Here is a 15,797-nt window from a genome sequence, read left to right on the forward strand (position 1 = left end):
AAGGTTACAAGTACTAACTCCCTCCCTCTCTCTCTGTCCCCAGGAGGTGCAGGTGTCGTGCCAGGCCCTGCAGGAGGAGAGAGAAGAGGTGAAAAGGAGGCTGGAGGAGGCCACAGCCAGGGTCCTGCAGTTGGAGGATGACCTGATAAGAGTCACCCAGAAGGGCCTGCAGAAAGAGACGGAGCTGGACAGCCTGAAGGACCGAGTGAAGAAGCTGACTCTGGAGAAGGACGGCCTGGAGTCACACCTGAAGGATGAGAAGGATGAGAAGGAGCTCTACAAGGTCTCTCTCACACACACACACACACACACACACACACACACACACACACACACACACACACACACACACACACACACACACACACACACACACACACACAGCTACATTGCACACACTGCTTGTGTACTATGAGTCATTTGACTAGCTGTGAAGGATCATACCTAGGGTTGCAAGATTACAGTACTTTCCCAAAATTCCCAGGTTTTCCATAAATCCTGCTCGGACGATTCCAGATTTCCTGCAACCGGGATTTATGAAAAACCTGGGAATTTGGGGAAAATGACTGGAATCCTACCAGAGATGTCTTTAAGACTATAGTCAACATGCAACTCAGATAATCTGACCACTTCTCTCAATCCTGATAATCTGACCACATCTCTCAGTCCAGATAATCTGACCACATCTCTCAGTCCAGATAATCTGACCACATCTCTCAGTCCAGATAATCTGACCACTTCTCTCAGTCCAGATAATCTGACCACTTCTCTCAGTCCAGATAATCTGACCACTTCTCTCAGTCCAGATAATCTGACCACTTCTCTCAGTCCAGATAATCTGACCACATCTCTCAGTCCAGATAATCTGACCACTTCTCTCAGTCCAGATAATCTGACCACTTCTCTCAGTCCAGATAATCTGACCACTTCTCTCAGTCCAGATAATCTGACCACTTCTCTCAGTCCAGATAATCTGACCACTTCTCTCAGTCCAGATAATCTGACCACTTCTCTCAGTCCAGATAATCTGACCACTTCTCTCAGTCCAGATAATCTGACCACTTCTCTCTGTCCAGATAATCTGACCACTTCTCTCAGTCCAGATAATCCCATGAGTGAATGTAGCTGCTGTTTCCCTGCTCAGTGGGATCCCACAGTGTTCTGTCTGAACAGGGTATGGTCTGTTCCAGCCCTGTTGTTTCTGGGGAGTTTAGTAGTGGTGGTGGTGACTGGTGTGTACAGCTCAGGAACTAGGAGTGGAACACACACACACGCTGTCGCCACGGCAGCACTAGTGAAAGCTGCACCTCATTTAGTGTCCCAATTGGCGCCCTATTCACTTTATAGTGCACAACTTTTGACCAGAGCCCTATGACCCCTGGTCAAAAGTAGTGCACTACATAGTGAATAGGGGGCCATTTTGGTGGCGTCACACAGAGTGGGACTACAGGGTAGTTTAACGAGCCCACCTCAATCTCTGTGTTGTAATTAAGGTTATGCTGCATTTATTTTAGGAGATGGAAACGCTGCTGGCTACATGTTGATGAAGGATGCTGATTAATGTAGCACAGAGGGGTGTCTCTGGAACACCAGGCGGAAACATAGCTACCCTTTTTAATGATTCCTTTTGTATACGAACCCCCTACATTGTCACATGTTTGGATCCTTTCTGATTGTAATGTGATTTGCTATTTTAAATATTTGTTTGCGGTTCTAGATCCACCTGAAGAAGCGTGAGCTGGAGAACACCAAGCTGAGTGCAGAGCTGCAGATGCTGAAAGCTGTGGATGTAAACAAGGAGAACACCATTGCTCAGTTCAAAGAGGAGGTGGGACGCCTCCGCTCCTGCCTCACTGAGAAGGAGAAACAACACAAGGAGGTCCTGGCCCAGGCCTCCCCCTTGGTAAGAATCATGATCTTATCATGGCAGCCTCCCAGATCCCTACTTGGGACCAGTGCACTATATAGGTGGTAGGGAATATGGACCGCACACATACAAGAGACTAGAGGCAACACCGTCAAAGCCGCAGAGCAGCGCCCATGGAGCCGTCCTTGCTCAAATGCACAACGGCAGTGGGCAGACTTGGGATTCGAACTCACAACAAATGTTAATTCCGAGTATATGATTTGTTCATGCCTACCTGTGTGTATGTGAGAGAGAGAGATGTGTATGTACTGACCTTTATACCTGTACATGTATTGACCTTTCACCTCTGGTGTCCCTGTGCAGAGTGAGCTGAAGGCCATGAAGGAACAGCTTCGTCAGAAGGAAGAGCAGCTTCAGGCCAAACAGCAGCAGGCCTCCATGTTGTCTGCTGAGCTGAGGGACGCGTCCAGCGCCCGCGACCGCACCATGGCTGACCTGTACCGCATGAGGCTGGAGACAGACGCCCTGCAGCAGGGGAAGCAGGAGGCCCTGGCCCAGTGTAGCCGTCTGGAGCGCCTGGTGAAACAGATGAAGGATGACGCCCAGCAGGAGGCGGTAAGGAGGACGATTGATTTCAATGCATTTGGCTGCGTTCCAAATGGCTCCCTATTCAGTGCTCTTCTTTTGACCAGGTGCCATAGGGCTGTTTGAATTTGGGATGTATACTTAGTTTGCACTCAATTTTGCTTGGAGATTGAACTTTTGGGCCGATTCCATTGGTCCCGTTATACTGGATCAAACTAAATCAAGTGCAGCTGATATATTTGACCGACTAGTGTCCTGTCCAGGAGGTGTACTGGTACATCAAGCTGTCTCACTACAGTAACAGGAGATAGACTAGTGTCCTGTCCAGGAGGTGTACTGGTACATCAACCTGCCTCACTACAGTAACAGGAGATAGACTAGTGTCCTGTCCAGGAGGTGTACTGGTACATCAACCTGCCTCACTACAGTAACAGGAGATAGACTAGTGTCCTGTCCAGGGGGTGTACTGGTACATCAACCTGCCTCACTACAGTAACAGGAGATAGACTAGTGTCCTGTCCAGGAGGTGTACTGGTACATCAACCTGCCTCACTACAGTAACAGGAGATAGACTAGTGTCCTGTCCAGGAGGTGTACTGGTACATCAAGCTGTCTCACTACAGAAACAGGAGATAGACTAGTGTCCTGTCCAGGAAGTGTACTAGTACATCAACCTGCCTCACTAAAAATAACTGGTGACTAAGCTCCTGTTCTGTATTGGACAAGGTTTACTTGCTCCAATATTTGACAGGTCTGATGTTAACATGAAGTGGCCATCTCTGTCCTCACTGTCCCTCTGTGTGTTGTGTTGTAGGAGCAGCAGGCTAAGTCTGAGGTGTGCAGGGTGGAGGATGAGGCAGGGGCTGACCCAGCCACCGTGGCTGAGCTGCAGAGAGAGGTGGAGGATGAGGCAGCGGCTGACCCAGCCACCGTGGCTGAGCTGCAGAGAGAGGTGGAGGACCTGAAGCTCCGGCTGCACATGGCTGCAGAACACTATAAGGAGAAGTACAAGGAGTGTCAGAGACTGCAGAGACAGGTGGTCAAGCTCTCTGAACAACCGGGGGTGAGTGAGAGACACACACACACACACACACACACACACACACACACACACACACACACACACACACTCATCAACATGTGTCTTCATATTGTTTGTGTCTAGGAGCTGAGGAAGAACCCAGCAGCTGAGGCCATGGCCGTCCCTCTGTCTGTCAGTCCAGACATCTCTGTTCCAGGTACACACACATTCCCCTCACATATTACTACCAGTGACAAACCCTGAATTAAAACATGTCCTCCTTTGTTGTAAACCTGTCAGGTCTGGTTTACATGCTAAATGTTTGATTTAAAATCAATTGAATAGAGTTGAATTAGGGGTCAAAATAACACTTCCATCAGACAAGATGTGCATTTGATCCCAGAGGATAAGACTTGGAAGGGTTAACTAAAACACTTTCTAGGTCCTTGATGTTAAACCTATTGATGGGTCAGTAACGGTCTGTCCTGTGTGTCCCCAGGGAGTCCAGGTTCTGCTGACCCCATGCTGGAGGCCATCATCCAGGAGAAACTCAAAGGTTTCAGCAGAGAGGCATCCGACAGGAGCGACAAGTACAGGAAATGCAAACAAATGCTGAGTGTAAGAACTCTTCTTGGCTTCCTGTCTGGTGTGTTCCTCATCATATTGTCACCAGTTCTTGCATAGTCGATCAGAGCAACCACTCAATCTAAAAATATATAAATCATAAAGTGTAGAAAGAGAATACTGTTTCCCCAAAGGTGATACCGTGACAGTTTCTCCTCACTTCCAAGAGGTTCTGGTTTGAATAGGAACAGTCGGTGACCAGAGTGTTGTTGTCTCTCTAGGAGGAGGAGCATAGATACATGTTGTGACCAGAGTGTTGTTCTCTCTAGGAGAAGGAGCGTAGCTACATGTTGTGACCAGAGTGTTGTTGTCTCTCGAGGAGGAGGAGCATAGATACATGTTGTGACCAGAGTGTTGTCTCTCTAGGAGAAGGAGCGTAGCTACATGTTGTGACCAGAGTGTTGTTGTCTCTAGGAGAAGGAGAGTAGATACATGTTGTGACCAGAGTGTTGTTGTCTCTAGGAGGAGAAGGAGCGTAGCTACATGTTGTGACCAGAGTGTTGTTGTCTCTCTAGGAGGAGAAGGAGCGTAGATACATGTTGTGACCAGAGTGTTGTTGTCTCTAGGAGAAGGAGAGTAGATACATGTTGTGACCAGAGTGTTGTTGTCTCTAGGAGGAGAAGGAGCGTAGCTACATGTTGTGACCAGAGTGTTGTTGTCTCTAGGAGAAGGAGAGTAGATACATGTTGTGACCAGAGTGTTGTTGTCTCTAGGAGGAGAAGGAGCGTAGCTACATGTTGTGACCAGAGTGTTGTTGTCTCTCTAGGAGGAGAAGGAGCGTAGATACATGTTGTGACCAGAGTGTTGTTGTCTCTAGGAGAAGGAGAGTAGATACATGTTGTGACCAGAGTGTTGTTCTCTCTAGGAGGAGAAGGAGCGTAGCTACATGTTGTGACCAGAGTGTTGTTCTCTCTAGGAGGAGAAGGAGAGTAGATACATGTTGTGACCAGAGTGTTGTTGTCTCTAGGAGAAGGAGAGTAGATACATGTTGTGACCAGAGTGTTGTTGTCTCTAGGAGGAGAAGGAGCGTAGCTACATGTTGTGACCAGAGTGTTGTTCTCTCTAGGAGAAGGAGCGTAGCTACATGTTGTGACCAGAGTGTTGTTCTCTCTAGGAGGAGAAGGAGAGTAGATACATGTTGTGACCAGAGTGTTGTTGTCTCTAGGAGAAGGAGAGTAGATACATGTTGTGACCAGAGTGTTGTTCTCTCTAGGAGAAGGAGAGTAGATACATGTTGTGACCAGAGTGTTGTTGTCTCTAGGAGGAGAAGGAGCGTAGATACATGTTGTGACCAGAGTGTTGTTCTCTCTAGGAGGAGAAGGAGCGTAGATACATGTTGTGACCAGAGTGTTGTTCTCTCTAGGAGGAGAAGGAGCGTAGATACATGTTGTGACCAGAGTGTTGTTGTCTCTAGGAGAAGGAGAGTAGATACATGTTGTGACCAGAGTGTTGTTCTCTCTAGGAGAAGGAGAGTAGATACATGTTGTGACCAGAGTGTTGTTGTCTCTAGGAGGAGAAGGAGCGTAGATACATGTTGTGACCAGAGTGTTGTTCTCTCTAGGAGGAGAAGGAGCATAGCTACATGTTATGACCAGAGTGTTGTTGTCTCTCTAGGAGAAGGAGAGTAGCTACATGTTGTGACCAGAGTGTTGTTTTCTCTCTAGGAGAAGGAGCGTAGCTACATGTTGTGACCAGAGTGTTGTCTCTCTAGGAGGAGAAGGAGCGTAGATACATGTTGTGACCAGAGTGTTGTTGTCTCTAGGAGAAGGAGCGTAGATACATGTTGTGACCAGAGTGTTGTTGTCTCTAGGAGAAGGAGAGTAGATACATGTTGTGACCAGAGTGTTGTTGTCTCTCTAGGAGAAGGAGAGTAGATACATGTTGTGACCAGAGTGTTGTTGTCTCTCTAGGAGGAGAAGGAGCATAGCTACATGTTGTGACCAGAGTGTTGTTCTCTCTAGGAGGAGAAGGAGAGTAGATACATGTTGTGACCAGAGTGTTGTTGTCTCTAGGAGGAGAAGGAGCGTAGATACATGTTGTGACCAGAGTGTTGTCTCTCTAGGAGAAGGAGTGTAGCTACATGTTATGACCAGAGTGTTGTCTCTCTAGGAGAAGGAGTGTAGCTACATGTTATGACCAGAGTGTTTTCTCTCTAGGAGGAGAAGGAGTGTAGCTACATGTTATGACCAGAGTGTTGTCTCTCTAGGAGAAGGAGCGTAGATACATGTTGTGACCAGAGTGTTTTTCTCTCTAGGAGAAGGAGAGTAGCTACATGTTATGACCAGAGTGTTGTCTCTCTAGGAGAAGGAGCGTTGATACATGTTGTGACCAGAGTGTTGTTGTCTCTCTAGGAGAAGGAGTGTAGCTACATGTTATGACCAGAGTGTTGTCTCTCTAGGAGAAGGAGCGTAGATACATGTTGTGACCAGAGTGTTGTTGTCTCTAGGAGGAGAATGAGTGTAGCTACATGTTGTGACCAGAGTGTTGTTGTCTCTCTAGGAGGAGAAGGAGCGTAGCTACATGTTGTGACCAGAGTGTTGTTCTCTCTAGGAGGAGAAGGAGAGTAGATACATGTTGTGACCAGAGTGTTGTTCTCTCTAGGAGGAGAAGGAGCGTAGCTACATGTTGTGACCAGAGTGTTGTTCTCTCTAGGAGGAGAAGGAGCATAGCTACATGTTGTGACCAGAGTGTTGTTCTCTCTAGGAGAAGGAGAGTAGATACATGTTGTGACCAGAGTGTTGTTGTCTCTCTAGGAGAAGGAGTGTAGCTACATGTTATGACCAGAGTGTTGTCTCTCTAGGAGAAGGAGCGTAGCTACATGTTGTGACCAGAGTGTTGTTGTCTCTAGGAGGAGAATGAGTGTAGCTACATGTTATGACCAGAGTGTTGTTCTCTCTAGGAGGAGAAGGAGAGTAGCTACATGTTGTGACCAGAGTGTTGTTTTCTCTCCAGGAGGAGAAGGAGTGTAGCTACATGTTATGACCAGAGTGTTGTCTCTCTAGGAGAAGGAGCATAGATACATGTTGTGACCAGAGTGTTGTTGTCTCTCTAGGAGGAGAAGGAGCGTAGCTACATGTTGTGACCAGAGTGTTGTTGTCTCTCTAGGAGGAGAAGGAGCGTAGATACATGTTGTGACCAGAGTGTTGTTCTCTCTAGGAGAAGGAGCGTAGATACATGTTGTGACCAGAGTGTTGTTCTCTCTAGGAGGAGAAGGAGCGTAGCTGCATGTTTGCTGATGAGCTGGCCAAGATGGAGGTGAAGCTGAAGGAGCAGCTGAAGACCAACGACAGCCTGAAGCTGCAGCTGGCAGCCGAGGAGGACCGCTATAAGGTACATTGTAGAGCAGTACTACAGACAGGTCTGAGATCAGCTGAGGAAGGCCACTATCAGGTACAGGGTATATTCTGTAGATACCAGTTTAGGAGGATTACTACCTGGTACATTGTAGACTATGTAGAGCAGTACACAGATCTGAGATCAACCAAGGAGGATCATATAAGGTCAGTTGAGCTTCTGTTTCCTCAAACCCAAAACTGACAGGTCTGGGACCAGGCTAGGAGAATCACTTCCAGGTCAGTGTAGAGCAGGGTTACTGTCACGAGAATTTTGCTATCTCAATGATTGAACTCAACTATCACTCAAGCTTTGACCAATTCCCAGAGGTTGTAAGGATCTGGTTAATGAAGAATTAGACAAAGTCTCAGGTTCTGCAATAGATCAATACTTTATTCAGAGAGCGCTCTGTCTTCTAAATGAGAACACCATATTTTTATAGCACACACACAAATAAACTCACATCAGTAGAAACTCCACCTCTCTTTAGGTGGGCTGTATTTTTCCAAAGTTCACATACATTGTTTATCACCCTTCTGCAACATGTTTCATCATCTTCTGCAAGCCTAGCCATTTCTAACTGTTTTTCTCCTCCCTAGGGTGGGGAGGCCTCTTTCCAGTTATTAGTTTCACCGTTATCACAAGTCGACAGTTCAGTTGTCCTTGAATGTCTCAACTATACCCAGCTCATATTGCGAAATAGTAACACAATTGCCTAGTCACACACATTATTGGATTATGACTCTTAACACATTTCATACAATTATATGGTTTCAGGGTGGAATACTTTAGTCATTATCTTAAACATAGAAATTATTCTATCAGTTACAGACAGGTCTGGGACCAGGCTAGGATAATCACTACCAGGTCAGTGTAGAGCAGGACTCTCCTACTCCAGTCCTGGAGAGCTAGATAGTTCAAGTGATGAGAAGCCTGGTACCAGATCAGAATGTTTTATCCAACCTCCTCTCCCTATCATTGTCATGCCATGATAAAGCCTGGTCCCAGATCTGGATGTGATAGTGATGTAGCCATCTCCTCTGACTTATCATAGTCATGCCAAAGCGCACACAGGTCTGGGACCAGGCTAGAATCAGAGCAGATAAATAGTTCTCACTCCAGTTGAAGGCCAACTCCAGGGACAGTTGTGTTGATGGGCAGAGCCCGTTCAGAGGAAGGCTTTATTACTGTTTATGTGAGTTCTGGAGACCGCCAGGTCCGGACTCTGAAGTTGTCTCAAATGGGACCCTATCCTTATATAGTGCACTAGACCAGGGCCCGTAGGGCTTTGAACAACAGTAGTGCACTATATAGAGAATAGTGTGCCGTTTGGGACACACCCACGGAGATGGCCAGGGACAGGGTTGGACTCTGTGGACTCCTGTTGCCTGACTAATGCATGAGTTGGCTTTGTTCAGCTCAGCGCGGGTATGTTCAGTGTCTCTGTGGAATTCAAACGGCATGTTCTGGTCTGAAGTCCTTCCTGGTGTAAATCTACTGTCTGAACAGTAACTGTTAAGGCCTTTTTATAGCTGCTATCAATTCATTGTTCGTCAGTAGAGGTTAAAACTCCATGAAGGAAAAATGAGTTCTGCTTTCAAGTGTACTTTTTGACAAAGGAGCTATGAGTCTGATCAAATCATTTTCTCAACACACATAATCTTAAATTGATGTCTCCTGACTGTCTCCTGACTGTCTCCTGACTGTCTCCTCCATGGCTCCTGACTGTCTCCTCCATGGCTCCTCCATGTCTCCTCCATGTCTCCTCCATGTCTCCTGACTGTCTCCTCCATGTCTCCTGACTGTCTCCTCCATGTCTCCTGACTGTCTCCTCCATGTCTCCTGACTGTCTCCTCCATGTCTCCTGACTGTCTCCTCCATGTCTCCTGACTGTCTCCCTCCTACAGAGTCAGGTGGCTGAGAAGGGGCGTGCGCTGAAAGAACTGAAGGACACTCTGGCCGCTCTGATGAAGGACAAGGAGAGACTTGAGGAGGTTAGTATAGTTGGGGAAGTTAGTAAGTATAGCAACACTACACTATAGCTTTAATTTTCCTCCATTATAGACTTCTCTCTGAACTAAAAACACCCCAAAAGAGCAGCAATTTTCCCATATCCTAATCTGGCTGGGGTTTAACACATCTCTAATTGGTGAAGTAAAGCAAAGTGACTTCTTATTTTCCATTCAATTACTCTGGACCACAGAGAAGTCCACATTGGGCCCGGAAAACTGCTGAAGGTTAGCTCGCTCGCGTACGCATTCGTCACTAAGAGCAACAAAACGACCCAATTTGAGGTTGAGACTGTCAATTAAATTGGCGTCTGGTTCAAACTTCCAGTAAAACACAAACCTTCCATTGCCTTTGAAAATGAGAGGATATTCTTTTTTTAATGAATGACTAATTAAACTGTTTGTGAGGGAGAGAAAGAGAGAGAGACGGGGGGGGGAGAAAGAGAGAGACGGGGGGAGAGAGAGAGCGAGAGGGAGGGAGGGGCCGGGGGGGAGGGACCGAAGTGGGGAGGGACCGAGGGGGGGACTGAGCGGAGGGAGGGGGAGGGACCGGAGTGGAGGGAGCGAGGGATGGAGAGAGGGAGCGAGGGATGGAGCGCTAGGGATGGAGAGAAGGAGCGAGGAATGGGGAGCGAGGAATGGGGAGCGCGAGGGATGGAGAGAGGGAGCGAGGGATGGAGAGAGGGAGCGAGGGATGGAGCGCAAGGGATGGAGAGAGGGAGCGAGGGATGGAGCGCGAGGGATGGAGCGCGAGGGATGGAGCACGGGGGATGGAGAGAGGGAGCGGGAGCGTGAGCGACAGAGGGAGCGAGAGACCGATGGAGGGAGAGGGAGGGAGGGATGGAGAGGGAGCGAGAGAGGTAGCGAGGGATGGAGAGGGAGCGAGAGATGGAGCGAGAGAGGGAGTGAGAGAGGGCGAGAGAGGGAGCGAGAGAGGGCGAGAGAGGGAGCGGGAGCGAGGGATGAAGGGAGCGAGGGATGGAGCGCGAGGGATGGAGCGCGAGGGATGGGGCGCGAGGGATGGAGCGCGAGGGATGGAGCGAGAGATGGAGCGAGAGGGAGCGAGGGATGGAGAGAGAGGGAGCGAGGGATGGAGAGAGAGGGAGCGAGGGATGGAGAGAGAGGGAGCGAGGGATGGAGAGAGAGGGAGCGAGGGATGGAGAGAGAGGGAGCGAGGGATGGAGAGAGGGAGCGAGGGATGGAGAGAGAGGGAGCGAGGGATGGAGAGGGGGAGCGAGGGATGGAGAGGGGGAGCGAGGGATGGAGAGAGAGGGAGCGAGGGATGGAGAGGGGGAGCGAGGGATGGAGAGGGGGAGCGAGGGATGGAGAGGGGGAGCGAGGGATGGAGAGGGGGAGCGAGGGATGGAGAGAGGGGGAGCGAGGGATGGAGAGAGGGGGAGCGAGGGATGGAGAGGGGGAGCGAGGGATGGAGAGGGGGAGCGAGGGATGGAGAGGGGGAGCGAGGGATGGAGAGGGGGAGCGAGGGATGGAGCGAGAGGGATCGAGGGAGGGACCGAGGGATCGAGGGAGGGATCGAGGGAGGGACCGAGGGATCGAGGGAGGGACCGAGGGAGGGACGAGGGAGGGACCGAGGGATCGAGGGAGGGACCGAGGGAGGGACGAGGGAGGGACCGAGGGGAGGGAGGGAGGGACCGAGGGAGGGAGGGACCGAGAGACCGATGGAGAGAGAGGGAGGGACCGAGCGGAGGGAGGGAGGGAGGGACCGAGCGGAGGGATGGAGGGAGCGAGAGACGGAGGGAGGGAGGGAGGGACCGCGAACATAGTTCTAGGAGCTGCTGTGAGGTGGTTGTGGCCAGTATTGACTCTCCTGGAGAGGAAGGACATAGAAATGTAGCTGAAGTTAGATCTGTAGCTGGCTAACATGCTGAGTCACACTGAGCGTTGCAAAATAAATGTACACATACATGTTATTCAATCATTGCACCCACACTGCTCGCATGCGCCAAGGAGTGTCTGCGTTGCCAAGCACTAAAATAGAAGTCAGTTCTATTTGTGACGCTGAACGCGATGGAAGTCCTGCCTCTCCCATCTTCTCATTGGTTTATAGAAGCATATATCCATTTGCCATCTCTTCATTGGTTATACCCACATGGGTGATTGAAAGATGAACTGAGGTCGGTCGGTCGGTCAGTTGTGGTAATACACCTTATTATGAAAGTTAGATGCCAATCGCCATGTAAGGACCAAAGATGAAAAAGGAGGAGGAGAGATGACTAGAAACTATTCGGTTGATTGTTTTATGTGTGGATTAATTGTCGGAGTAGAGGACCTTGTGCATTTCAGGTAAAATAACAACTCAATGTTTATATCCCAGGACAAATTAGCTAGCAACTGCAAGCTAGCTAGCTAAATTGGCATGAATATTTAATGTTTTTCGACCTGTCCCCAAATGAATATAATTGGTTCAGAGTTTTGATATTTCAACCTGGGTGTGGTGATCGCGCGCGTCCGGTCTGGGCATGGTGTCTGTGTTTTCTTCTCAGGACCAGCTGCACTTGGAGTGACGTTTCAGGCGTGGTACTTCTTAGCATCAAAAGATCATATTTACAATATATGAATACATTTCCTCCGCAAGGTAGCACACTTCTGTTAGAGAAAATACAAGATCAGTTATTTTAAAAGATTCTCTTTCCAATCCTAAATATATAATAATGTAATAGTGTCTGTTGTCTTGTCTGTCCCCACCAGGATCTCCAGAAGAGTGCTGGTGCTGGTAGGAAGACGGAGGCTGTAGTGTCAGAGGAGATGAGAATTCAGTCTGTGTTCCTGCAGTATCCCCTGCCCTACCCCCAGGATGCCCCCACTCCACTGCTGGTCCCCCAGAGCCCCACACAGCTGCACTTTGGGAACCCCTACTCCACCTCAGACGCAAGAGGTTGGTCCCTCCTCCCCCCACTAACCCTACTCCACCTCAGTCACATTTCAGTTTAATATGAGAGGTTGGTCCCCCCCCCTTACTAACCCTACTCCACCTCAGTCACATTTCAGTTTAATATGAGAGGTTGGTCCCCCCCCCTTACTAACCCTACTCCACCTCAGTCACATTTCAGTTTAATATGAGAGGTTGGTCCCCACCTTACTAACCCTACTCCACCTCAGTCACATTTCAGTTTAATATGAGAGGTTGGTCCCCCCCCTTACTAACCCTACTCCACCTCAGTCACATTTCAGTTTAATATGAGAGGTTGGTCCCCCCCCCCCTTACTAACCCTACTCCACCTCAGTCACATTTCAGTTTAATATGAGAGGTTGGTCCCCCCCCTTACTAACCCTACTCCACCTCAGTCACATTTCAGTTTAATATGAGAGGTTGCCCCCCCCCCTTACTAACCCTACTCCACCTCAGTCACATTTCAGTTTAATATGAGAGGTTGGTCCCCCCCCCCCCCTTACTAACCCTACTCCACCTCAGTCACATTTCAGTTTAACATGAGAGGTTGGTCCCCAGCTTTACTAACCCTACTCCACCTCAGTCACATTTCAGTTTAATATGAGAGGTTGGTCCCCCCCCCCTTACTAACCCTACTCCACCTCAGTCACATTTCAGTTTAATATGAGAGGTTGGTCCCCCCCCCCTTACTAACCCTACTCCACCTCAGTCACATTTCAGTTTAATATGAGAGGTTGGTCCTCCCCTTACTAACCCTACTCCACCTCAGTCACATTTCAGTTTAATATGAGAGGTTGGTCCCCCCCTTACTAACCCTACTCCACCTCAGTCACATTTCAGTTTAATATGAGAGGTTGGTGGCTCCCGTGTCGTCCCTTACATACATATCTATTCCCCTTCTAACTCAATTCACATTCATTCAATTGCTATACATTTCATGTGTAATTTATTGTACCTTGTACCTGGAAAATTATTCAATATGCTTACATAGGATATAGAAATGCCGGTAACTTTCCCAGGTTTTCCAGCAATCCGGGTTGAAGGATTCCTGGATTTCCTGATTCTGAGAATCATCCAACTGGGAATTCAGGAAAACCTGGGAATTTTGAGAAAGCGGAATTCTTCACCCCTAATATGCTTCCATTCCTTTTGACCCTCTCTTCCCCATCACTGTAGACGGAGCGGACGGGGAGTTCTCTGATGACCTGCTGCCCCGCCTTCCCCCTGTGGGCCCCCCCTCCTGGGATAGTAACGTGGTCTGCATCCAGCCAGCACGCAACCTCAGCCGGCCCGACGGCCTGGAGGACCCAGAGGAGCAGCAGAACAACAACAACAATGTGAGTTAGCTCGTCGGAGAACAACAACGGCAGTTAGCTAGTCGGAGAACAACAACGGTAGTTAGCTAGTCGGAGAACAACAACGGTAGTTAGCTAGTCGGAGAACAACAACGGTAGTTAGCTAGTCTGAAAACAACAACGGTAGTTAGCTAGTCTGAAAACAACAACGGTAGTTAGCTAGTCTGAAAACAACAACGGTAGTTAGCTAGTCTGAAAACAACAACGGTAGTTAGCTAGTCTGAAAACAACAACGGTAGTTAGCTAGTCGGAGAACAACAACGGTAGTTAGCTAGTCGGAGAACAACAACGGTAGTTAGCTAGTCGGAGAACAACAACGGTAGTTAGCTAGTCTGAAAACAACAACGGTAGTTAGCTAGTCTGAAAACAACAACGGTAGTTAGCTAGTCTGAAAACAACAACGGTAGTTAGCTAGTCTGAAAACAACAACGGTAGTTAGCTAGTTGGAGAACAACAACGGTAGTTAGCTAGTCGGAGAACAACAACGGTAGTTAGCTAGTCGGAGAACAACAACTGTAGTTAGCTAGTCGGAGAACAACAACGGTAGTTAGCTAGTCGGAGAACAACAACGGTAGTTAGCTAGTCTGAAAACAACAACGGTAGTTAGCTAGTCTGAAAACAACAACGGTAGTTAGCTAGTCTGAAAACAACAACGGTAGTTAGCTAGTCTGAAAACAACAACGGTAGTTAGCTAGTCTGAAAACAACAACGGTAGTTAGCTAGTCTGAAAACAACAACGGTAGTTAGCTAGTCTGAAAACAACAACGGTAATTAGTTAGTCTGAAAACAACAACGGTAGTTAGCTAGTCTGAGAACAACAACGGTAGTTAGCTAGTCTGAAAACAACAACGCGAATTAGCTAGTCTGAGAACATCAACGGTAGTTAGCTAGTCTGAGAACAACAACGGTAGTTAGCTAGTCTGCCTTAAAGATAGACCAGAGGAGGCTGGTGATGGGAGGACGGCTCCTAGTAATAACTGGAGTTGAGTAAAGTGTACATTATGAAAGCATGTTTGATTTGATACTGTTACCTTCATTCCAGCCGTTAGAGCTGTCCTCCGATTTAAGTGACACCAGCCTCCACTGAGGTTCACTCAGTGATATATTGCATCATACACAGTGGGAGGATTATTTCTGCTACAACAGTTGTGTGTGATAGATAGATAGTATTTCTGAAGTAGTTTTCTACCCTCCATCACAGGGCAATACCAATGAACAGCCTGCAGCAACTACTGAACCCCACAGCCCATTCTTAAATGATGGACAGACTCCCCTTGGCTTCGAGTCCAGGTAACACACACACACACACTGAAGGCCTGAGCGCCCCAAAATGCATTGAAGTTGGTCTCTCACCCCAGCACAGCAGCTTCCCAGCTCCAACCTGTGTAAAGTCTTTGTTCTGTAATGTAGGTGTTAACATGAGTGGCCCAGCTAGTGGCCCACCCACGTAGAGTAGACCCCCTGACAGATGGTCTTTATTAGCCTGTTAGCTGTCCTGCGCTGCTCCCTCTGCCAACATCATCACTTGGCTGCTCATTAACACAACACTCTCTCCATACCTTTTCTCCCTGTTGCTCTCTCAATACCTTTCCTCCCTGTTGCTCTCTCAATACCTTTCCTCCCTGTTGCTCTCTCCATACCTTTCCTCCCTGTTGCTCTCCATACTTTTCCTCCCTGTTGCTCTCAATACCTTCCCTCCCTGTTGCTCTCAATACCTTCCCTCCCTGTTGCTCTCTCAATACCTTCCCTCCCTGTTGCTCTCTCAATACCTTTCCTCCCTGTTGCTCTCTCAATACCTTTCCTCCCTGTTGCTCTCTCAATACCTTCTCTGTTGCTCTCTCAATACCTTCTCTGTTGCTCTCTCAATACCTTTCCTCCCTGTTGCTCTCTCAATACCTTTCCTCCCTGTTGCTCTCTCAATACCTTTCCTCCCTGTTGCTCTCTCAATACCTTTCCTCCCTGTTGCTCTCTCAATACCTTTCCTCCCTGTTGCTCTCTCAATACCTTCTCTCTGTTGCTCTCTCCATACCTTCCCTCCCTGTTGCTCTCTCAATACCTTATTTGTTGCTCTCCATACCTTTCCTCCCTGTTG

General features: G+C 48.4%; 1 protein-coding gene across 3 annotated transcripts in view; it reads left to right on the plus strand.

Annotated features, from left to right (window-relative positions):
- LOC106594183 (tax1-binding protein 1 homolog B) overlaps positions 1-15,797 on the plus strand; it is a 28,574-nt gene that overhangs the window by 11,042 nt on the left and 1,735 nt on the right. For 2 of the 3 annotated variants that reach the window (XM_082959626.1, XM_082959627.1), the window contains exons 6-16: positions 44-283; positions 1,718-1,903; positions 2,231-2,482; positions 3,267-3,515; positions 3,618-3,690; positions 3,973-4,091; positions 7,302-7,427; positions 9,338-9,424; positions 12,149-12,335; positions 13,527-13,687; positions 14,907-14,995. In XM_082959626.1, the coding sequence (XP_082815752.1) occupies positions 44-283; positions 1,718-1,903; positions 2,231-2,482; positions 3,267-3,515; positions 3,618-3,690; positions 3,973-4,091; positions 7,302-7,427; positions 9,338-9,424; positions 12,149-12,335; positions 13,527-13,687; positions 14,907-14,995 (1,769 nt within the window). The remainder of the gene's footprint in view (positions 1-43; positions 284-1,717; positions 1,904-2,230; positions 2,483-3,266; positions 3,516-3,617; positions 3,691-3,972; positions 4,092-7,301; positions 7,428-9,337; positions 9,425-12,148; positions 12,336-13,526; positions 13,688-14,906; positions 14,996-15,797) is intronic. The other variant, XM_082959628.1, reaches the window with a different exon arrangement.

Source organism: Salmo salar, chromosome 02, assembly GCF_965601325.2.
Source record: "Salmo salar chromosome 02, fSalSal1, whole genome shotgun sequence".
NCBI lineage: Eukaryota > Metazoa > Chordata > Actinopteri > Salmoniformes > Salmonidae > Salmo > Salmo salar.